The sequence below is a fragment of the Bufo bufo genome, chromosome 5 (genome assembly GCF_905171765.1).
Source record: "Bufo bufo chromosome 5, aBufBuf1.1, whole genome shotgun sequence".
Classification (NCBI taxonomy): Eukaryota; Metazoa; Chordata; class Amphibia; order Anura; family Bufonidae; genus Bufo; species Bufo bufo.
This window is the reverse complement of record NC_053393.1, coordinates 559,072,120-559,096,128: the sequence shown is the minus strand read 5'-3', so window position 1 is coordinate 559,096,128 and position 24,009 is coordinate 559,072,120. Positions and strand designations below refer to the sequence as shown.

General features: G+C 42.8%; 2 protein-coding genes across 9 annotated transcripts in view; both read left to right on the top strand.

Annotated features, from left to right (window-relative positions):
• The window catches only part of LOC121001550 (gastrula zinc finger protein XlCGF26.1-like), a 76,326-nt gene extending 60,697 nt beyond the window's left edge, over positions 1-15,629 (top strand). The window contains exons 4-7 of the mRNA XM_040432674.1: positions 2,362-2,632; positions 2,714-3,220; positions 15,394-15,482; positions 15,567-15,629. Coding sequence (XP_040288608.1) covers positions 2,362-2,632; positions 2,714-3,220; positions 15,394-15,482; positions 15,567-15,629 — 930 coding nt within the window. The remainder of the gene's footprint in view (positions 1-2,361; positions 2,633-2,713; positions 3,221-15,393; positions 15,483-15,566) is intronic.
• LOC121000837 (gastrula zinc finger protein XlCGF26.1-like) overlaps positions 1-24,009 on the top strand; it is an 800,859-nt gene that overhangs the window by 138,348 nt on the left and 638,502 nt on the right. The gene's annotated exons all lie outside the window — the stretch shown is intronic.

Here is a 24,009-nt window from a genome sequence, read left to right as displayed (position 1 = left end):
CAGAGACAGATGTGAGGGGCGATGAGGAATACAAGGAGGACATTCCTACAGAGACAGATGTGAGGGGCGATGAGGAATACAAGGAGGAGATTCCTACAGAGACAGATGTGAGGGGCGATGAGGAATACAAGGAGGAGATTCCTACAGAGACAGATGTGAGGGGCGATGAGGAATACAAGGAGGAGATTCCTACAGAGACAGATGTGAGGGGCGATGAGGAATACAAGGAGGAGATTCCTACAGAGACAGATGTGAGGGGCTATGAGGAATACAAGGAGGACATTCCTACAGAGACAGATGTGAGGGGCGATGAGGAATACAAGGAGGAGATTCCTACAGAGACAGATGTGAGGGGCGATGAGGAATACAAGGAGGACATTCCTACAGATAAGAGTCCAGGTGAGTAGTGACCACTAAATGAAGCAGAGACGAGTCTGTAACCGTAATGACCCTGAACTGGATATCCCTATAGCAGGCGCCTTCCCCAGGTCGTAACAGTGTCCTCCAGTACTCAGATACCCCCAGGACTTAAATTAGGACAAAACTGTGTAACAGCCGGACCGTCCCATGAAGAGTAATACAAAGCGCATATCCCAACACAAGCAGGTAAGAAGAAAGCCAGGAGATAGGAGCTTATCAGTAGATGACTAGAACAGGATGGGGATGGTAATCAGACAATGGAACAGACGGATGATGGGGGTTATATGGTGAACGAATGACTGAACAGACAATAAGTGGCCCTGACTGGAGCTTTCCCTGAAACCTTCCCTAGATCTGTCCTTACATGCTGACCCTAATACCAGACATCACTGACCCTCACTGTCCCTTAAGACATTCCTATGGAAAATCCTAATCTGTAAAACTGACCCTAAAACAGACTACAGGAGGACACTAAGACCCAACCCAAACTGATCAGAGCTGAACTAGAATCAAGGCAGGAAAGACTGCAACATGGAACATCCCCTCCCCCCAACCACACACACAGACTACAAGAATCAGAGGAAAAGACTGGACCAACTATAAGAACAAAACTACACCGATGAGGAAAACTAGGAGAGATACTAGAAAATAAAAGGATTACTGGATTCGAAAGCACAGAGCTTACACTATAACCAGTAACCCCCTGCAGAAACTAGGAATATTTACAGCGAGGCTAACCAGTCAGGAGCTTCTCTCCAAACAAGGTGAGCTACAGAAGAGAGGTCGGCTGAGCAAGAGATCAGCTACTGTAAAATACATAGCAACTGCCCCAAACATACTAGTAGACAGGAGAAGATGAAACCATAGGAGTGTTCCTGCTTATCCTAGCCCATTACACTAAGGTGGTAATGATTCCCTCAGGTCTGCGCTGTGACTCTCCAGGCCTTGCTCAGTAATAGGGTGACAGGTCTCTTTCATGAATCTCCTGGACGTGTCCTTGTGTCCCTCTGTGCTGGTGTATAGTCCGTTCAGGTTCTCACTTGAGTTGATCAAAATAGATTAAACTTGATGAACCTGTGTCCTCTCTTAAGGCAATGTAATTATGATTTTCTCACACCTGTTCCTTTGCCATGGTTGATTTCTGAGATATAACACAAACTGGTCCCACATCTCAGCATCAGTATAGGTTATGGACTTGGCCCCTTCTTATTCCTTCTGCTGTAACATTGCCATCAATTGTTGTATGCTGTTCATGGACGGGGGCAGCGTCTCCTCCTCCTTCTGACGCCGGACAAAGAATCTTTTTCGCAGTATTCTGTTAGATCACAGATGCCCAACTTGCGGTTCTTTAACTGTGGCAAAACTACAACTCCCAGCATGCCTGGACAGTTTACAGCTATTAGGGCATGCTGGGAGTTGTAGCTTTGCAACAGCTGGAGGGCTGCAGATTGAGCCTCCCTGTGTTAGATGATTGATCTCCAGGATGTGAGAAACCTGTGCATATGATTGCCTGACTCTTGCCTGTTGTAACAGCTCTGTTCTTCTTGCCTGACCCTTCTATGTACTTAGAGCCATTCTGCTTTTAGGTGTGGGGTCACATGACACAATTGGACAGCCCTCTTGTCAGTTTTGAATTTTGATAGCTGCCTTCAATTTGTAAAAGATTATATTAATTAAAAAAAGGTTTTATTCTTGGTAGATGACTGTACTGGGCGCTTGGAGAAACATCTCATATCTACATATTATAATGCAGATGATCCAGGTGTCACATCAGATACATATGAAGAGCGTTCCATTATCCCAGATGTACACTCGGACCTTCACAGCAAAAATCTATCATCTCATCCTTTAAAACAGGTCCGATCTTCTAATTCATCACATACTCTTACTCAGAATGAAACTCATAGAAGAGGTTATGGAACCCAAAGAGCTCAGAAAAAGCCATATTCATGCTCAGAATGTGGAAAATGTTTTACTAACAAATCAAATTTTAAAAACCATCAGAGAATTCACACAGGAGAGAAGCCGTTTTCATGTTCAGAATGTGGGAAATCTTTTACTAATCAATCCGCTGTTCTTAAACATCAGATAATTCACACAGGAGTGAAGCCGTATTCATGTTCACAATGTGGGAAATGTTTCTCTCACAAATCCTCACTTAAATGCCATCAGAGAATTCACACAGGGGAGAAACCATATTCATGTTCAGAATGTGGGAAATGTTTCTTTCAGAAATATTCACTTGAACGCCACCAGAGAATCCACATTAGGGAGAAACCATATTCATGTTTAGTATGTGGGAAATGTTTTACTCTGAAATCATCTCTTGAGATACATCAGAGAATTCACACAGGAGAGAAGCCATATTCATGTTCAGAATGTGGTAAATGTTTTAATCAAAAATCATCTCTTAAGAGCCATCAGAGAATTCACACAGGAGAGAAGCCATATTTATGTTCAGAATGTGGTAAATGTTTTAATCAAAAATCAACTCTTAAGAGCCATCAGAGAAATCATACAGGAGAGAAGCTGTATTCATGTTCCGAATGTGACAAATGTTTTATTCAGAAATCAATTCTTGAGATACATCAGAGGATTCACACAGGAGAGAAGCCATATTCATGTTCAGAATGTGGTAAATGTTTTACTCAGAAATCATCTCTTAAGAGCCATCAGAGAAGTCACACAGGAGAGAAGCTGTATTCATGTTCTGAATGTGGCAAATGTTTTAATCAAAAATCAACTCTTAAGAGCCATCAGAGAAATCATACAGGAGAGAACCTGTATTCATGTTCCGAATGTGACAAATGTTTTATTCAGAAATCAATTCTTGAGATACATCAGAGGATTCACACAGGAGAGAAGCCATATTCATGTTCAGAATGTAGTAAATGTTTTACTCAGAAATCATCTCTTAAGAGCCATCAGAGAAGTCACACAGTAGAGAAGCTGTATTCATGTTCTGAATGTGGCAAATGTTTTACTTGGAAATCATCTTTTGTTCAACATCAAAGAATTCACATTGGGAACAAGCAATTCTGAATCCTTCCTGTAAAATATGCCATGAATTTCCATATTTTTTATTGCTATCATTTATAGCGAGAAGACTCTGCTTTGTTATATAAATATAGCATATATATTGAAGCAGGAATTAAAAGAAAATATCAGTATATTCAGAAGTGTAGTTACAGCTGTTATAATTGTAGATCTTAAAGGGGTTGTGCAAGAATGAGGGGCTTTGCCAATCTCCCCTACTTTACTGGATCTGTAAAGGGAAGATTACTTACCTGCTTCCTGGCGCTGGCTCTCCGCTCCTTCTCTACCAAGCCTGCAATGCTCGGCTGGGCTCATCTGGTTTGACATTGCCACAGCCAACACTGGCCGCAGCGGAGACTGGATCCCCTTGTGTCATGTGACTATTTGCTATGACGTAAGGAAAACCGGTAACCGTGATCGTCTATGAATTATATAATACTAGACATTAAGCCTGTTACAATAACAGGCACTAGAACAGTAGTGCATAAACATTAGTAGGAACAGTCTATATTAAATGGCAAGGCTGTGACTGCTGGCACTGACTTGTGGCTGAGGCTGGTGGCTGCGGCTTAGATTGCTGACTGTGGCTGAGATTGCTGGCACTGACTGGTGGCTGTGGCTGAGATGGCTGGCACTGACTGGTGGCTGACATTGCTGGCACTCTGATGGCTGGAGCTGTAAGACTGGCACTGACTGCTGGTGCTGAGACTGCTGGTAGTGACTGGTAGGTCAGACTGCTGACAGGGACTCATTTCTATATGGCAGATAGTGCTGGGACTGGCGAACAGAAATGGTGGCGCTCCAACCTGCTTGCTGGCGCGCAGGTGTGGGCGGTGCAGGCGGCAAGTGGAGCACCGTGTCCTGATTGGTCGGCGCGCTGTGTCGTGCATTTTCATAAGTGTACAGTCTTATATGAAGATATTATAGTCCTAAATGTCAATGTCCATTGCCTTTAAGTGTAATGACAGATTGAACCAGAGTCTGATATTTCTCTATAGGATTGAAACAGGCCGAGATGAGGTTATGCAGAGTTCAGTTTGGGTAACATGTTTGTAGGGACATAGAGTGTATTGTCTTTTAAAATTATTGTGAGCAGATGTAGTGTATCTGTTAATACTATAATGGGTCCTACAGACATGTATCTGTGAGAGACAACCATTTGAATAGCAATGTATTATTTTACTTCATTACAAAATCATTAGGGAAGTCTACTTTGTAGAAAGCATTGGGTGTGTGAATGTCCCATTCATGTCTTCATAATTATATTCTATATATTCCTGTGTGGTGTATTTAAATTTGCAACACATCTTAACCAATGACTTATATAATATGTCATCTATGTATAACAGTGTGTCGATGTGTGTGTGTGTGTGTGTGTATATATCTCATTTAGAATATATATTTTATGCCGTGTGTATCCCACTGACCATATAGACTTTTAAGGTTTAGAAAGTATTGAAGTTGTATTCCTACTAATTGGGTTTCATGAGGAGAGCTGAATGTTATTAGTAGCCATGTGGGCAAGTTAATAAACCCGGATGTCAAGTAAAAGGAACCATTGTCTATTGTCCCTAAGAAGACAGTAGGAGATGGTGACTCCAACATGTCTAGATTAGGGGTAATTAAAATGTCAGGAAGAAACCCTTAATACTGATGTATATTCAAGAGGTTAATAAGGTCATTATTAGATATTTAGAATTAATGTTGAAATTGTTATGTGGTACAACAGTGCCATCTAGAGGTAGATGGACGATATTATATTATTTTATAACTTGTTTTCTCCAGCATATCAATGGTTAAGATTACATCATAGTAGTATTAACCGCCTCCGGACCGCCTAATGCAGGATCGCGTTCCGGAGGCGGCAGCTGCAGGCAGAGTCACGCATATACGCGTAATCTCGCGAGACGCGATATTTCGCTCATAGCCGGCCCGCGCATGCGCAACGCGGGCTGGCAAAAGTTAGAGGAGTATTTCGTCATCAACCTGCCAGCCAATGATCGTCGCTGGCAGGTTGATGATTTTTAAAAAATCGAATCACAAGCCATCTAACACCTTATATTTATAAATATAAGGTGTTAAATGGCTTCTCTGCTGGTCCTTTTGGTCGGTTGGTTCCAGCAGAGGAGCAGACATCACAGTGAGTACACACCAGACAGCACACTTAGCCCCCAGATAACCCCCCATCACCCCAATTAACCCCTTGATCACCCCTGTCAATCACTAGTGAAAGGGGAAAAAAGTGATCAGTGTAAACTGTCACATTTTTTTTTCACTAGTATTTACTGTTGGGTTTTAGGATAGTTTAGGTCCCTTGGTTAGGTAGTTAGCGCCCAGCCCACCGCACCGCAGTCACTGATTCGCTGATTAGCGTATCGCTAATCAGCATTTGTACTTTTATAGTATCTGTAAGTGATCCAAACTGATCACAGTCAGATCTATAATAGTATTAGTGTCACCTTAGTTCGCCCTCCACCCAAAACGCAGTGTTTGCCCGATCAGTCCTGATCAGTCGCCCACACGTGCTTTCACCCACGCCCGCCCCGCCGCAGTGACAAAATTTTTTATTTTTTTTGATCACTGCACAATCACTTTACAAGCGCTGCGGCGATAAAAAAAATCAGTTTTGATATTTTTTATCAATCGCAGCGGCCTCCGGTACTTCGCTAGCCTCCCATTTGTAAGACAGGCTTGCTTTTTTTCTTGGGTAGTCTCAAGGAATACCCCTAAATTTAGTAGTCCAAATGTCAAACAGGGGGTATTCTTCTGAAGAGGCCTACAGGCTTCTGACCCAGTTGGATGAGGAATGGGAACCTTCATCTGACGAATCTAGCGGGTCAGAATATGAACCTGTAGAAAGCAGTGGCAGTCTGACCCAAAGTTCAGACGAGGAGGTTGAGGTCCCTGATAGCACCAGGCGTACCCAGCCCCTTGTTGCTAGACCACAGGTTGCACAGGATCCGCTTCAAGAGCAGCAGAGTGGGGCTGGCGCTGTCGGATTACGTGGTGAGGCATACACCAGCAGCGCAGCCCTCCCTGGACCTAGTACCAGCACTGCCGTACAACATGGTGAAGTGGCGAGCACCAGAAGGGCAGTTGAAGCTGGTATGGTGGCACGTGCATTAGTTCCCCCGTCGCAGCCACCGCACAGACAGGCCCGTAGAGTCCGGATTGGCAGTCCCCAACTTCATCCGCACTATTAGTTCCCCCTTTCACCGCCCAATCTGGAGTTCGGGTTAAGACAGCTCAGATCGGTTCGGCACTGGGATTTTTTGAGCTGTTCTTGACTGTGGAGCTCTTGGACTTAGTCGTGGCAGAAACAAATCGGTATGCCACTCAATTTATAGCCGCCAACCCAGGAAGCTATTATGCCCAGTCTTTCCGGTGGAAACCAGTCCAAGTCTCCGAATTAAAAAAATTTCTGGGCCTTCTCCTGAACATGGGTCTAACCAAAAAGCATGAATTGCGGTCATATTGGTCCACGAACCCAATTCATCACATGCCCATGTTCTCTGCTGCTATGTCCAGGGCACGATTTGAGGCCATCCTGCGTTTCCTGCACTTTAGCGACAACACCACCTCCCGTCCCAGAGGCCACCCAGCTTTTGACCGGCTCCACAAAATTCAGCCCCTCATAGACCACTTGAACAACAAATTTGAAGATTTGTATACCCCTAAGCAAAACATCTGCTTAGACGAGTCCCTTATACATTTTACCGGGCGCCTTGGCTTCAAACAATACATCCCAAGCAAGCGCGCCCGGTATGGGGTCAAATTGTATAAGCTCTGTGAAAGGGCCACAGGCTATACCCACAAATTTCGGATCTATGAGGGAAAAGATCAGACCCTGGAGCCGGTCGGTTGCCCTGACTACCTGGGGAGCAGTGGGAAGATAGTCTGGGACTTGGTGTCACCCTTATATGGCAAGGGGTACCATCTTTATGTGGACAATTTTTACACAAGTGTGCCCCTCTTCAGGCATTTGTTCCTAGAACAGATTGGCTGCTGTGGCACTGCATGACCTAGTCGCCGGGGCTTCCCCCAACGGCTCGTTACCACCCGTCTTGCAAGGGGGGAGAGGGCTGCCTTGTGTAACGAAGAACTGCTCGCGGTGAAATGGAGAGACAAGCGTGACGTTTACATGCTCTCCTCCATTCACGCAGACACGACAATCCAAATAGAACAAGCAACCCGTGTCATTGAAAAGCCCCTCTCAGTCCACGACTATAATGCGCTCATGGGAGGGGTGGACTTCAATGACCAGATGTTGGCTCCTTATTTCGTTTCCCGACGCACCAGACGCTGGTATAAGAAGGTGTCTGTATATTTAATTCAATTAGCGATGTACAATAGTTTTGTTCTCTACAGTGAGTCTGGGAGAACAGGATCCTTCCTCAAATTTCAGGAAGAGATCTTCGCGAATCTCCTGTATCCAGGAGGTTCCGTGGCCCCAACCACCAGTGTAGTGAGCCGTCTACACGAGCGACATTTCCCCAATGTCGTTGCTGGTACCTCAACCCAACCGTCACCCCGAAAAAGATGTGTCTGTAGCAGGAGTGGAATAAGGTGTGACACCCGCTATTTCTGTCCTGACCACCCTGCCCTATGCTTAGGGGAGTGTTTCCGGAAGTACCACACACAGGTACACTTAGTATAGGGATTGCATCTCACAGGACAGGTAAACAGGGTTATTAGGGCCCATTCACTCACAGCTGCTGCAAACCTCTCCTTTCACCTGGGATAAAGTGCATAATGTACTTCGCCACATCTTTGGGCGATTTGCGCTTTGCACATTGTCCCATGGGGAATGGAAAAAAAAAATATCTCATTACCCGTATGCTCAATATAAGGAGAATAGCAGAAACTCCTAATGCTGGCCATACATGTAATGATTGCGGAGACCCTCAAATGCCAGGGCAGTACAAACACCCCACAAATGACCCCATTTTGGAAAGAAGACACCCCAAGGTATTCGCTGAGGGGCATATTGAGTTCATGAAAGATTGAAATTTTTGTCCCAAGTTAGCGGAAAGGGAAAAAAAAAAAAAATTCGATGAACTCGCCATGCCCCTCATTGAATACCTTGGGGTGTCTTCTTTCCAAAATGGGGTCACATGTGGGGTATTTATACTGCCCTGGCATTTTAGGGGCCCTAAAGTGTGAGAAGTCTGGGATCCAAATGTCTAAAAATGCCCTCCTAAAAGGAATTTGGGCCCCTTTGCGCATCTAGGCTGCAAAAAAGTGTCACATCTGGTATCGCTGTACTCGGGAGAAGTTGGGGAATGTGTTTTGGGGTGTCATTTTACATATACCCATGCTGGGTGAGATAAATATCTTGGTCAAATGCCAACTTTGTATAAAAAAAATTGGAAAAGTTGTCTTTTGCCGAGATATTTCTCTCACCGAGCATGGGTATATGTTAAATGACACCCCAAAACACATTGCCCAACTTCTCCTGAGTATGGCGATACCAGATGTGTGACACTTTTTTGCAGCCTAGGTGGGCAAAGGGGCCCAAATTCTAATGAGTACCTTCAGGATTTCACGGGTCATTTTTTACACATTTTGATTTCAAACTACTTCCCACACATTAGGGCCCCTAAATTGCCAGGGCAGTATAACTACCCCACAAGTGACCCCATTTTGGAAAGAAGACACCCCAAGGTATTTCGTGATGGGCATGGCGAGTTCATGGAAGTTTTTATTTTTTGTCACAAGTTAGTGGAATATGAGACTTTGTAAGAAAAAAATTAAAATAATAATCATTTTCCGCTAACTTGTGACAAAAAATAAAAAGTTCTATGAACTCACTATGCCCATCAGCGAATACCTTAGGGTGTCTACTTTCCGAAATGGGGTCATTTGTGGGGGTTTTCTACTGTCTGGGCATTGTAGAACCTCAGGAAACATGACAGGTGCTCAGAAAGTCAGAGCTGCTTCAAAAAGCGGAAATTCACATTTTTGTACCATAGTTTGTAAACGCTATAGCTTTTACGCAAACCATTTTTTTTTTACCCAATTTTTTTTTTTTTATTAAAGACATGTAGAACAATAAATTTAGAGAAAAATGTATATATGGATGTCGTTTTTTTTTTTTTTTAAATTACAACTGAAAGTGAAAAATGGCATTTTTGCAAAAATTTCGTTAAATTTCGATTTAATAACAAAAAAAAGTAAAAATGTCAGCAGCAATGAAATACCACGAAATGAAAGCTCTATTAGTGAGAAGAAAAGGAGGTAAAATTAATTTGGGTGGTAAGTTGCATGACCGAGCAATAAACCGTGAAAGTAGTGTAGGTCAGAAGTGTAAAAAGTGGTCTGGACAATAAGGGTGTTTAAGCTAAGGGGGCTGAGGTGGTTAACATACGTTACACCCTCCTCAGTTGATTGGGGGATCATAATCCAGGAGGTGGTAACGTAAGAGATCAGGGAGGATAAGTATTGCTGGAGAGGAACATGGAGGGGATCAAAACCATCAGATCAAAACCATCAGATCAGATCATAAGAAAGGATATCAAAAGAAACTTGAATTATATTTTGACCACTAGAGAACTCCTGAGAACTGGTCCCATCCGAAACTCTGTCCATCCTTGACTTGGTAACGTATGTTATATTTTTTGCTTGTGATATTAAGATATTCCTCTCAGCGTATAGTCAAGAGTTCCCATATTGTGGGAACGTAGAGTGTTAATCACCTCCTCCCTAATGCTAGTTGTCCTCTTAGATGCATATTGCTAATGGGAGATTAGACATTGTCTGAGTAGAGGAAAACTCTGGGAAATTATATTTCCATAGTCTGGTTGCTGAGTGGGATATAATATCATATTAATATCATTTATATTTTTGATTGTCATAGGCTGAGACAGAGTCAAGGGACAACATTTATTGTTCTTGTATTAATCTGTATTTTGTCATGTTATAACCTGTTGGTAAACAGAAAATCCTGAGCTTCTCTTGATGTATTAATTATTGGTCTGTTTGATAAAGATATAGCATTTATATCTTATCATATGTAACTTTTAATAATTCTGTGCTGGTGAGAAAGTGATAGTGGATTACACCACCATCTAGTGGTGGTTTGTTGGTACTGCGTCAATTTGTCTATCCATTGATCTTATGTCAGTTTTATATTGGATTTTTACTCATTTATAAATAAATTATTACATATATTTTGCATAATTGGTTGCCCCTTTGTTTTCATTAATTGCATAAATTAAATTTAGAGTCTCAAGATAAAAGAAAGGCGTTTTATGTCCGCCTAGAGGATTTCCTGACTGATTTCCATATTTTATTATTTTATTAACATTTTATTATTTTTATATAAAATATTTATATTTTATATAAAAGATATACCTTGACATATATGGAGGCCCCAGTGAGATCTTGAGATATTTTTATAAATTATTAATGCAAATAGTGAAAAATTCTACACTTCTTAGCTTGTCAGATTGTTATTGTTATCTGTATTGATTATTGATCAGAATCATGAGTGTAACAGGCAGCGACCCAGGTAATAGCCAGTCTATAGCAGATAGTCCGTCTGACCCAGGAAAGATAATCTCTAAGGTTATCAAATATGTTTATTCCCGTTTGAAGTTAGATAAAAATATAGATGAATGGACTAATGAGCTGCAGGAAAGAGCCTATGAAGAACGTGGAGATATATGGAAGTTAGGTGGCATGGTTGATAGATACCTGACATATATGGATTTGGCAAATGATAATACCAAGAGGGACCAACACCTCTTATCTGCATTGCCACCTGTTTTGTATGCATTGTTGGCGGTCAGTACTCTTTCTAAAGATAGGTATGAGTCTATAATGGGTACAAAAATATGTGTATCCAAGATAGAATCAGAACTACAATCCGCAGAAGCGATGATCAAAGACTTAGAGTTCAACCTTGGTCACAGCCATGATGCATACCAAAAGGCAAAAAATGATTTAGAGGATTTATATCGTCAGTATTCCAAAATTAAACAGACAGATGGATCAGCCCATAATATAGTCAATGCTGAAAGGGATCCATCTAACAATGTGGGATCTCCTGACCCTCCATTTCTTACTCCCCAACATCCAGACATGTCATCACATGCTCTTAAAGAAGACCCCATCCAAGACACTCAGCAACCTGAAAGTGTTGGTGTGATAGCACAGGAGGCATTAACCCAATTGAGTCGGGCGTTCCAAACTGTAACCACCTTACTAGGTGCCAGTAACCTGGAAGCCCCTAGAAGTGTCTCTCCTCATATTCCCCTGGATAGACATGTTAGGCTTAAATCACCTGTGCAATGTGTCTCATGAGAGTGGGGAAAGCGCATGTGAGTCTGATAGTGATGTGGGAAAGCGTGTACCCTACTCCCTGCCACGCAGGCAGGTGTTTGCCCACAAAGAGGATCAGGGTCCCAGGCGACCATCATATGCTGAGGTGATCTCTAGGAAGAAAAATTACCAGTATTCAGAAAAGGATCAAAGTTCATTCAGCATAATTAAGTTTTTAAATACCACTGGGTCCAAGTTCTCTAAGAAAGGTTCTTCTCAGATAGCGAATCACTTAGAACTGTATGAATCCACTATGGATTCTTTAAAATTATACTCTGATGCTGACAGGATCAGATTCCTTCCATGGGCATTTGATGATAAGTATCGTCATTACTTTACCTATTTTAGGGAGAGAGGAATTCAAAATTGGCCAAGTGTTTTGCATGAAGTTAAACTGGAATTCGGACCTTACCGAACCATTACTGCTGCAAAACTAGACATATATAAGCTTACATGTAGGCCCAATCAGAGTTCCCGTGAATTCCTTTCTGTCCTTAAAAATGCCTATGGGTTAGCATATAGGTCCCCAAACTGGGAATCTGAAGAGTTTAAGCAGCCGTTCTATGATGCTATGCCAACCCAGATCAAACTTAGCCTAGCCAGAGATCTGGATATTGAAGCTCCCCTGGACAGGTTGGTGACGGCTGCCACCACGCTGTATAATATCAGTGAATGCCATGAAACAGGTGAGAGAAGATTTAAAAAGTCCCCAGTGCAAAATATAGCTGAAGCTAAGGTAAACCCTAGCTTGGGATTTGAAACACAGCCACCTAAGTACCCTCAGTCTACAGGTCCTGTCCAACAAACCCAGCAACAACCGGTAGGACCCAAGCAAACCAAGCCCCAAAATCCCAACGGGTCAGAGGGGGATAATTCTGGTGCTGGGAGGTCTAACTACCGTCCATATCACAATAATGGTCCCCAGGGATATAGGTCCTATTACAATAGGGATTCCCAGGGTTACAGGCGCTGGAATAACAGGCCCAGACAACAAAGGGAAGATAGGCAGGAACCCTTAAAGGGACACTGACAGGCCTTCTGAGCATAGTTAGCTCTTTATATGCCCCCCTAGGTCTTATAATAAGTTCCCAATTCATATAAGTATTATCCCTGTGCGCATTATAAAACGTTAAAAATAATCTTTATAATCACCTCTCCTTTCTGCCCAAGGGGCGTTCTTTGTGGCGCATTTGTGCCCAGCCGCTTCCCAACTGCCGGGTCCTTAGACACGCCCATCTCATTAGTATTCACTTGGCGCAATGTAATCCTGGCGAGCGAGGGTGCCGGGCGCATGCTCATGATCTCCGAATGTCGGGGACTGAGAAATACCGCCCAGCGAAGTGAATACTAATGAGATGGGCGTGTCTAAGGACCCGGCAGTTGGGACGCGGCTGGGCACAAATGCGCCGCAAAGAACGCCCCTTGGGCAGAAAGGAGAGGTGATTATAAAGATTATTTTTAACGTTTTATAATGCGCACAGGGATAATACTTATATGAATTGAGAACTTATTATAAGACCTAGGGGGGCATATAAAGAGCTAACTATGCTCAGAAGGCCTGTCAGTGTCCCTTTAAATTCACCTAGGAGTAGGTCACCCACCAATAATCAGGGCGCCTCACAAAACCAAAATATGCGCAAACCAAACAGGTTTGATCAGCTGGCAGAACAAGTGGCCCAGTTGAGTGACATTGTGAGAAAGTTGTCCCAGGTATCCCCAGGAAAACAGCCTGAACCTTTTTAGGGGCAACTCCAGGTCCCACCAGCTCAACATCATAAAGCAGATTGGGCCGGGTCAGAACCCAGACCACTGCAAGGCTATTAAGATGGATGTGAAAGAATCTGATGTGATTACTAATACAATTTCTCCTTGCAGTACCCCTGACCCTGAGATTGGGGCCAGGGAGGAGGTGTCTAATATTTTATTTGTCTTGCAATCTAATCATGTCGATGCCTGCGACCATGCGTCTATTCCAGAGTGTGATCCCATCATTCCAGCCTCTAGTCATGAATCGGCTGTAAACTGTGATATAATCCAGTTTTCCCCAAGGGTGGGGGCTGACGCTGCTCCTCCAACTTCTCCTGTGAGACACAGGAATGCAGAGGTCACGACGCTGCCGAGAGGTCAAACCCTCCAGAGGAATCATATGAGCAAACGTTCTAATTTCTTGTGTGATTTATTCCAGGTTGACGGCCGATATTTTGTGGAATCATATCTCCAAAATGAACTTATCAGACCAATCAAAAGTTTACTCGACACCGGATCACAAGCCACCATCTTATCTTATAGTTATTTCCAACAGGTTCTGGATTTGACGACAAAGAAGCCGAGATTAAGATCATTTGATGGCTCTTTGATAAGTGTAGGTGGAGATGCTTTACAGGTAAAAGGTACATCATGGTTGACATTTAGAATTGGCAAAAAGACCATAGACACCCCACATTGATTGTGGATCTTCCATATGATCGGCTGATCATAGGAATTGACCTTATGAAAAGGTTGAGTACCATAATAGACTTCATTAATGAAGCAGTCTGGACTCAGGTGAAGACACCCATTGCCTATGAATTCTCTTGCAATGCACAAACACAACGCAGTTGTCACGTGATTGAAGAGAGGCCTAACTCGATTTGAAGTTCATTTCAGGAACAATCAAACGCCGGATGTCACGATCCTAAACAATGGTAAGCCCGAGGAAGCTGTCAACGGTGCCGCTCACATCATTACCATCCAGAGGAACAGAATCGAAAAGGTAACCTTGGATGATGATGTATTAACTATTTCTCTTGAAGGAGGAAATCACAAAGTCGCGGACCTGACCAAACATACTCAATCCATGGTACGGATTGAAAGGGTCAATGACAATTTATTGATTCCCATACAGGTGAACAATATAGCCCGGGTGAAATATGCCAAATTGGATCTGAAATCCGAAGCCAGCTACATAAGCTTAGGACTCTTAAAACAGGTCACCAATTCTAAAATGATTAAAAGTTTCTCTCCACAGGAACAATGGGTTCATGATCTGGATGGAAATTCCCAGAGTCAAAATGTATATAGGTAACGACCGTCTACACCGATTTGCTGTACAGATTGATCTGGTGAATAAAACCTTATGGTCCAGATTACCAGGAAACCCAGAATGATTCCAGAATGTAGAGCAGGCTTTGAGAGGGGGACAACAGATACCCTATGCCGTAAGTATTGAGGTTGCGGAAGAGGTTGAAATCCCTGAAGGATGCAAACCGTTTCTTCTCCCCATTCAAGTGAAGAAGGGACAGAATCTGAAGAATGCAGATGCCTTGATTTGTTTATCCAACCGGATGCAACAACTCGGCCTAAAGGTAAAGCCTACTCCCATGATAAATGTCCATCAGGTTCCATTACAGATGATAGTCCATAACATGGCTCCCCATAGCATATCCCTACAAAAGGACACCATAATTGGTTTAGCTATGGATTCAGAATACTACACTTTTGGATTCCAAAATGATGTTATTGGACTTATTCCTGATGAATACCTGACGGAAGAACAGGTAGTAGAACAAAGTTTTTCCTCAACACCTGAGGGGTTATTCAATATACACTCTGTTTATCCTTTCAGCTCCAAAGAAGGTACATGCCACATCGAGGAAACATCGTTGGTTTTCAACCATGAAATCGATGAGAAGGAGTACGAATCCTGCCAACAAGGAAAGGATAAGGTACGCTACACCCAAAATGACTTAACCAGTGAGCTTGAAGAAGCTTACGAGATAAGTCAGCCTGAAATCTTTTCAGAATTTCAGGAGCGGGTGGAAGAACAAGTCTCTATAGCTGATGCAGAGATGAGTCAGAGCGTCAACAACTAAAGGAGCTCTTCACAGAGTTCCAGGACATGTTCGCCAAGGATTCTTATGACACTGGAGAAACAGACATACATGTTGCAAGGATCCAGACAGATCTAGATGCACCCCCTGTCTTTGTAAAACAATACCGAGTTCCGCTGGCGGCTTACGAGTCACTATCGGAAACTGTTAAGAACCTGGAGAGGAAGGGCATTATCCGTCCAATACATAGCTCGTTCAACCATCCTATACTTGGAGTCCTCAAACCCAATGGTCAATTTCGTCTTTGCTCGGACCTAAGACAATTAAACAAACGTGTTTACATGTCCGGATGGCCCGTGCCGTATATTGACCAATGTTTGACACAAATTCAAGGATCAAAAATTTTCACCGCCCTTGACTGTGCACAAGGATATTGGACTATTAAAATTGACGAGAGGGATCAGTATAAACAGGCCTTCACATTTGGAAAACAACAATATGCATGGACCCGACTACCCTTCGGGTACATAAATGCGGGCCATGAATTTGCTGTGTTCATGCATAAGGCAATGCCTGATGCCACTGAACGAGGTACCTTATCCTATGTGGATGACATCCTAATCAAAAGCACGACTTTTGAGGAAAACATTGTAGAACTAAGGCAGGAAAGCTGGTGTGAAACTTTCTTTTCAGAAGGCTCAATGGTGTCGTGCCAAGGTAAATTTCTTGGGTCATAAATCACTGCTGATGGAATCAACCCACAGAAGAAGAAGGTGGAAGCAGTGACCAACACCAAGTCACCTACAAATCTCAAGGAATTGAGATCATTCTTGGGCATGATGAACTATTCATGTAAGTTTATAGATAATTATGCCGAAATTACAAAACCTCTTTTGAAGTTACTAAAGAAAGGAATAAAATGGGAATGGAGTGAGCATCATGAGCAAGCTGTGAATGAACTCAAGGCCAAACTTATCCAGGCTCCATGCCTTGCCTATCCAGAAGGGGGAAAACCTTTCTTCGTGGAAACAGGTTTCACTGACAAAAGCATGAGTGCAGTCCTTTTCCAAAAACAGGACAACCAGAACAGAATCATTGCCTATGCCAGCAAGTCATTGTCACCAGTAGAGGTAAAATTCAATAGCTGTGAGAAAGCCTTACTGTCAACTGTGTGGGTGTAACGGTCACGTCCACACACACACAGGGGGAAGGATAGTGACCACTGCGCTCCACCCTCACCCCTGGTCCTGCCTACTTGCCTCACGAGTCCTGATAACAGGGGACAACTGGACGACAGTCCCTAACTTAGGATATGTGCAGGGAAGACAGACAAGACAAAATACGGAACATGAACGGACCGGGTCAGAACCAAGAGAGCTACGCAGTACAACGGATTAAGCAAAGAATGGTCAGGAGAAGCCGGGGTCAAATACCAGGAGAGTAGCGAAGTACAAGAGGAGTCCTAAGAGAGTTGTCAGGTGGGAGCCGAGGTCACAATACCAGGATGGATGCGCAGTACAGGAGGAGCAGGCAAAGGATCGTCAGGGAACAGGATCAGGTAAGCAGTAGTCCAACAAATAGCCAGGAACCTAGAAATTAACAGGAAACCTGTGGCCAGCAGGCTGCCTGTATTTATAGTGGGGAGTGAGGGTCATGTGACGTGGCCAGCGTCACATGACCGACAGACCAACCAGTCGAGCACCGAGTGATCAGCTCGGCGCTCAAGGCAGACTAGGAGCATGGAGCCACCCAGCTAGTAAAGCCGCCCTGGGAATGAGGTCAAACACAGATCCTAATTCCCAAAGCTAAGCAACAGGTCTGCGGGAAATGGGGGACCGAGTGCACCTTCGGAACCCCGTGACAGTGGGCTTTACAATATTTCAGGAGTTTTATCCAAGGTGAAAGAATCATTGTGGAGACTGCCAGAGTGATCGGATAAGGGATGGAAATCTGTCAAATAGCAGGATAACCGCCTGGACGATGTCCTTAATGGGATGGCCGTTGGAGATCAGGTATAAACAAAATAATAAGAACCCAGTTGCTCAAGGATTAGCTGAACTCCATGATTGTACTAATGCGGAACATAAAGGTGAGTCACAGGAGAATGATTTCCTGGAGGAACAATCATCATCCCCATATAAATCTTACGAAGAGGAGTACTGCAAATCATTACCATGTGTGTATGTAGATGGTTGTTCTTTCCATACAGATGTAGGAAATGAGCGTATGCTGGTTGCAGGTGTCGGAATCGTGTGGAATAATATGTTCCCAGAGATCGCAGAACTTACCGCTGTGTACAAAGCTGTACAAATGGCTATCGAATATGATATTAAAGAGTTTGTCATAATCACAGATTCTGATTATGTTCTTAATAGCTTTGTGGAATATTTCCCCGGATGGAAAAGATACAACATGATGAGAAGCAACAACAAGCATGGTAAGATGTTTTGTAAGATTGACTAGATGGTTACCACCCACGGTCTTACAATTTACTGGAAAAAGGTAAAGGGTCATTCAAAGTATCCAGGTATGGATAAAGAACGGAATGATCTAGCAGATTCCCTCGCAAAACAAGCAGCCATTGACAGAGAAGTCTTTGACATTGATGACCTCATGGGAACTATCCAAGTGGATGCAACGACAAGGAGTCAGGCCCAAAAGGGAACTGAAGCTAATGTGTTGCAATGGAGCCAAGATTCCCCTAGTGAGGATCTCATTGCGAGCCAAAAGGGGGATCCAGTTATTGGTATCTTTTATAACCACGTTCAGGATCCACAGAATTGTCCCATAAATACGGAAGACTGTGATGGTAAGGAGGAGTTACGGATTTTGATGAAGGGTAAGTCCCAATTCTCATTACAGGATGGATTGCTGATAAGGACCTTAAAGAACGGTATCACGCAATGGGTAGTACCCGCAGCGTATCGAGGTTTGATGTTACAACATGCCCATGATGCCCCAACAGCTGGACATCGAGGTGAGAAACTAACATACGAGTTACTACGGGACTACGCTTACTGGCCGCATATGTTACAAGACGTGCGAACATATTGTCAAGGATGTCTAATATGCTCTCAATTCCAGCCACAAGGACCCACTCATCGGGCACCACTGATGAAAAGGGGGATGTCCATGCCATGGTCAGACATCCAAATTGATTTCATTGGACCAGTAACCACATCATCAAAAGGCAACAGATACATGTTAACCGTAACTTGTTTGTTCACAAAATGGGTAGAATGTTTGCCGTGCAAAACATGCAGTTCAAGCGTATGTGCATCTCTGCTCATTAACCACATATTCTCCAGGTTTGATCTTCCCCAACGCATCGAGTCCGATCGTGGAAGTCATTTTACTAGTGAAGTGATGACAAAGATGTGGGAAATACTGGGGGTAAAAAGGAAGCTGCATATAGCTTATCGGCCAGCCTCTAGTGGTGGAGTGGAGCGCTACAACCAATCCATTGTGAACGTTCTAAAAAAGTTTGTCAATGAATCCGGTAAAGACTGGGATGTCAAGTTGCCTTTGGTTCTTATAGCCATCAGGGCCACCCCAAGCGCAGCAACCAAACTTTCTCCCTTCGAGATGATCACAGGAAGGAAGATGGTGTTACCCCAGCATTTATTATACAGGACAACAGATCATAATTTGATAAATGCTACAACATCGCATCAATATGTGGAAAATTTACGCAAGCACCTTCAGCATGCTTTTGCATTTGCCAAGAAGAATATGGAGAAAGCCGCAGTGAGTGCTAAAACATACTACGATTTGAAAACTACTCAGAAGGAGTATAAAATTTCCGATCAGGTTTATCTCTATAACTTCGCTCGGGATCAAGTGAAGGAGAGAAAATTTTTACCTTCATGGAAAGGACCTTATGTCATTATTGACAAATTGTCACCAGTGGTATACAAGATAAAAATCCCTAAGGGGGATGAATTTGTGGAAAAATGGGTGCACATTAATTAATTACATGTTTGTCATCCTAGCTCACGACTTCGAGAGATAGAAGGAGTCTGAGGAGGAGAGGTGAAGAGATTTTACAGTTCCAGCTAAAGACGGAAATTAGGATTGGTATTGTATGAACAAACGTGTATACTAACCCATCCTCATGTGTGTTTCCGCTATAACTAAACATCTCTTACCTAATCTCTAAAACAAGGAACTTGCCCTGTTCAAGAAAAGAACCTATGCCAATCAAAAATATATGATAGCATTAACCTCCTTTTCTTGCAGGATAAAAATGAAAGATGTATATACTTATATTTGTCATACAATATTGAATAGACTGTTAGCTGCTTTTTTTCTTGCCATAATACAAATTCTAACAGTCTATTCAGTAGGACTATCAGCTGTGTATCCACCTGACTTCTCCTCAACGCCACTGATGGTCCCAACCCCATTTATAAGGCAAGAAATCCCACTTATTAAACCTGACAGGGCACACCTGTGAAGTGAAAACCATTTCAGGGGACTACCTCTTGAAGCTCATCAAGAGAATGCCAAGAGTGTGCAAAGCAGTAATCAAAGCAAAAGGTGGCTACTTTGAAGAACCTAGAATATGACATATTTTCAGTTGTTTCACACTTGTTTGTTATGTATATAATTCCACATGTGTTACTTCATAGTTTTGATGCCTTCATAGTCATGAAAATAAAGAAAACTCTTTGAATGAGAAGGTGTGTCCAAACTTTTGGTCTGTACTGTATATATAATATATATATCATTTAGAATATATATTTTATGCCGTGTGTATCCCACTGACCATATAGACTTTTAAGGTTTAGAAAGTATTGAAGTTGTATTCCTACTAATTGGGTTTCATAAGGAGAGCTGAATGTTATTAGTAGCCATGTGGGCAAGTTAATGAACCCGGATGTCAAGTAAAAGGAACCATTGTCCATTGTCCCTAAGAAGACAGTAGGAGATGGTGACTCCAACATGTCTAAATTAGGGGTAATTAAAATGTCAGGAAGAAACCCTTAATACTGATGTATATTCAAGAGGTTAATAAGGTCATTATTAGATATTTAGAATTAATGTTGAAATTGTTATGTGGTACAACAGTGCCATCTAGAGGTAGATGAACGATATTATATTATTTTATAACTTGTTTTCTCCAGCATATCAAGGGTTAAGATTACATCATAGTAGTATTAACATACGTTACACCCTCCTCAGTTGATTGGGGGATCATAATCCAGGAGGTGGTAACGTAAGTGATCAGGGAGGATAAGTATTGCTGGAGAGGAACATGGAGGGGATCAAAACCATCAGATCAAAACCAAGGGATCAAAACCATCAGATCAGATCATAAGAAAGGATATCAAAAGAAACTTGAATTATATTTTGACCACTAGAGAACTCCTGAGAACTGGTCCCATCCGAAACTCTGTCCATCCTTGACTTGGTAACGTATGTTATATTTTTTGCTTGTGATATTAAGATATTCCTCTCAGCGTATAGTCAAGAGTTCCCATATTGTGGGAACGTAGAGTGTTTATCACCTCCCTAATGCTAGTTGTCCTCTTAGATGCATATTGCTAATGGGAGATTAGACATTGTCTGAGTAGAGGAAAACTCTGGGAAATTATATTTCCATAGTCTGGTTGCTGAGTGGGATATAATATCATATTAATATCATTTATATTTTTGATTGTCATAGGCTGAGACAGAGTCAAGGGACAACATTTATTGTTCTTGTATTAATCTGTATTTTGTCATGTTATAACCTGTTGGTAAACAGAAAATCCTGAGCTTCTCTTGATGTATTAATTATTGATCTGTTTGATAAAGATATAGCATTTATTTCTTATCATATGTAACTTTTAATAATTCTGTGCTGGTGAGAAAGTGATAGTGGATTGCACCACCATCTAGTGGTGGTTTGTTGGTACTGCGTCAATTTGTCTATCCATTGATCTTATGTCAGTTTTATATTGGATTTTTACTCATTTATAAATAAATTCTTACATATATTTTGCATAATTGGTTGCCCCTTTGTTTTTATTAATTGCATAAACTAAATTTAGAGTCTCAAGAAAAAAAAGACAGGCGTTTTATGTCCGCCTAGTGCAGTGCTTCTCAATTATTTTCTGTCATGCCCCCCCTAGGAAGAAGAAAACATTTTGCGCCCCCCCCCCTGCGCGACTGTAAATGGTATCATTTGTCTATAAAACTGTTATAAGTACACCTCTGCATAACACTGTATCCTTATTAACGTATAAGAGAATAAAAAAAGAAAGAAATGTGGATCGGACACTTATGGGGGGAACTGTGGATGACGGACACTTATGGGGGGATCTGTGGATGACGGACACTTATGGGGGGATCTGTGGATGACGGACACTTAGGGGGGGATCTGTGGATGACGGACACTTATGGGGGGACCTGTGGATGACGGACACTTAGGGGGGGATCTGTGGATGACGGACACTTATGGGGGGATCTGTGGATGACGGACACTGTTACAGGGGGGGGGGATCTGTGGATGACGGACACTTATGGGGGGATCTGTGGATGACGGACACTTATGGGGGGATCTGTGGATGACGGACACTTAGGGGGGGATCTGTGGATGACGGACACTTAGGGGGGGATCTGTGGATGACGGACACTTATGGGGGGGATCTGTGGCTGGCACTGTTACAGGAGGATCTGTGGCTGGCACTGTTACAGGAGGATCTGTGGCTGGCACTGTTATATATGTGCCATCCACAGACCCCCCACCCCATAACAGTGCCATCCACAGTGCCCCCCCCAGCCCATAACAGTGCCATCCACAGACCCCCACCCCTTAACTGTGCCATCCACAGATTCCGTGTGCCCGCCGCCGTTTAAAGTTATTAAACATGCCCCCCTCACTCCTAATAGTACCGTATATCCGAATTTCTTCTGTGTAGTGCCGGCAGGCAGGCCGGGCGGCCGGCGCGTCCCTCAGTGACGTCACTTGTCTGCGCCGCCTGCTTCATTCATAAAGCAGGCGGCGCAGGCACGTGACATCACTGAGGGATGCGCCGGCCGCCCGGCCTGCCTGCCGGCACTACACAGAAGAAATTCGGATATACGGTACTATTAGGAGTGAGGGGGGCATGTTTAATAACTTTTAATTCAATAATACATTTTATATTAGTATACCGGAGGGAGTGGTGGGGCGGGGCTATAGCACAGTGACCGCACCGCCCCACCGCTATTGACGGCCCCCAGCTCCTCCTCCCAGTCCCTCCCCCGGCCCCCACTCCGTCCAGCGCCTGCGCCGGCCTCTGATCAGACGGGAGATGAGCGCTTCCACAATGGAAGCGCTCATCTCCCTGCCGCATATTACATTGCGAGCTGTTGGCCGCCCGGCGCCCCTGTTGCTATGGCGCCCTGTGCAGCCGCACAGCCCGCACACCCCAAAGGCCGGCCCTGAACGAGCCCCCCTTTACGGAGCCTGGCGTATAAAAGATATACCTTGACAGCTGGTGTAAGCGGTGGGGGGGGGGGGGTGTTATTAGGGTTTTTCTTGCAGAATAGAAATCTTTTGCTAGAGGTAGTTGTGCATTGTGTGTGTATATATATATATATATATATATATATATATATATATATATATATATATATATTGCTCTTTTTATGAGGCAAGGTAACCAAAAAATGGCTGTTCTGGCAGTTTTTTTTTATTTTTACAATGTTCACCTGACAGTAGATATTGTGATAGTTTTAAAGAACAGGTCGTAACAATGCAGCGATACCTAATAAGTCTATTTTTATTTTTTTTTTGGAATTACACAATAACTTTATTTTATTTTTTTAAATCATGTTTGTGCGTTTCCATTTTCTGAAAGCCATATTTTTATTTTTTTTGGGCGATTGTCTTAGGTAAGGTCTCTTTTTAGGTAGGGGTTTTTTTTTTTTTTTTTTGCGGGATGAGATGGCGGTTTGATTGGTACCATTATGGGGCACATATTACTTTTTGATTGCATGGTATCACACTTTTTGTGATGTAAGGTGATAGAAAATGGCTTTCTTGGCACACTTTTTATTTTTTTATGGTGTTCACCACATGGGTTGGATCACTTGATATTTTTATAGAGCAGGTCGTTACCGACATGACGATACCTATTATTTTTATTTTATTTTATTTTATTCAATAATAGCATGTTTGAAAAAAAATAATTATGTTTTTGTGTCTCCATTTTCTGAAAGCCATATGTTTTTTATTTTTTGGATGATTGGCTTATGTAGGGGCTCATTTTTTGTGGGATGAGGTCACGGTTTGATTTGTGATAATTTTGGATACATATGACTTTTTTTAATCACTTTTTAAACAATTTTTTGGGAAATGCGGCAGGCAAAATTGCAATTCCATCACAGTTTTTCTTTTCTTTTTTATGGTGTTCACCATGCGGTAAAAGTAACATGATTCTTTTATAGATCA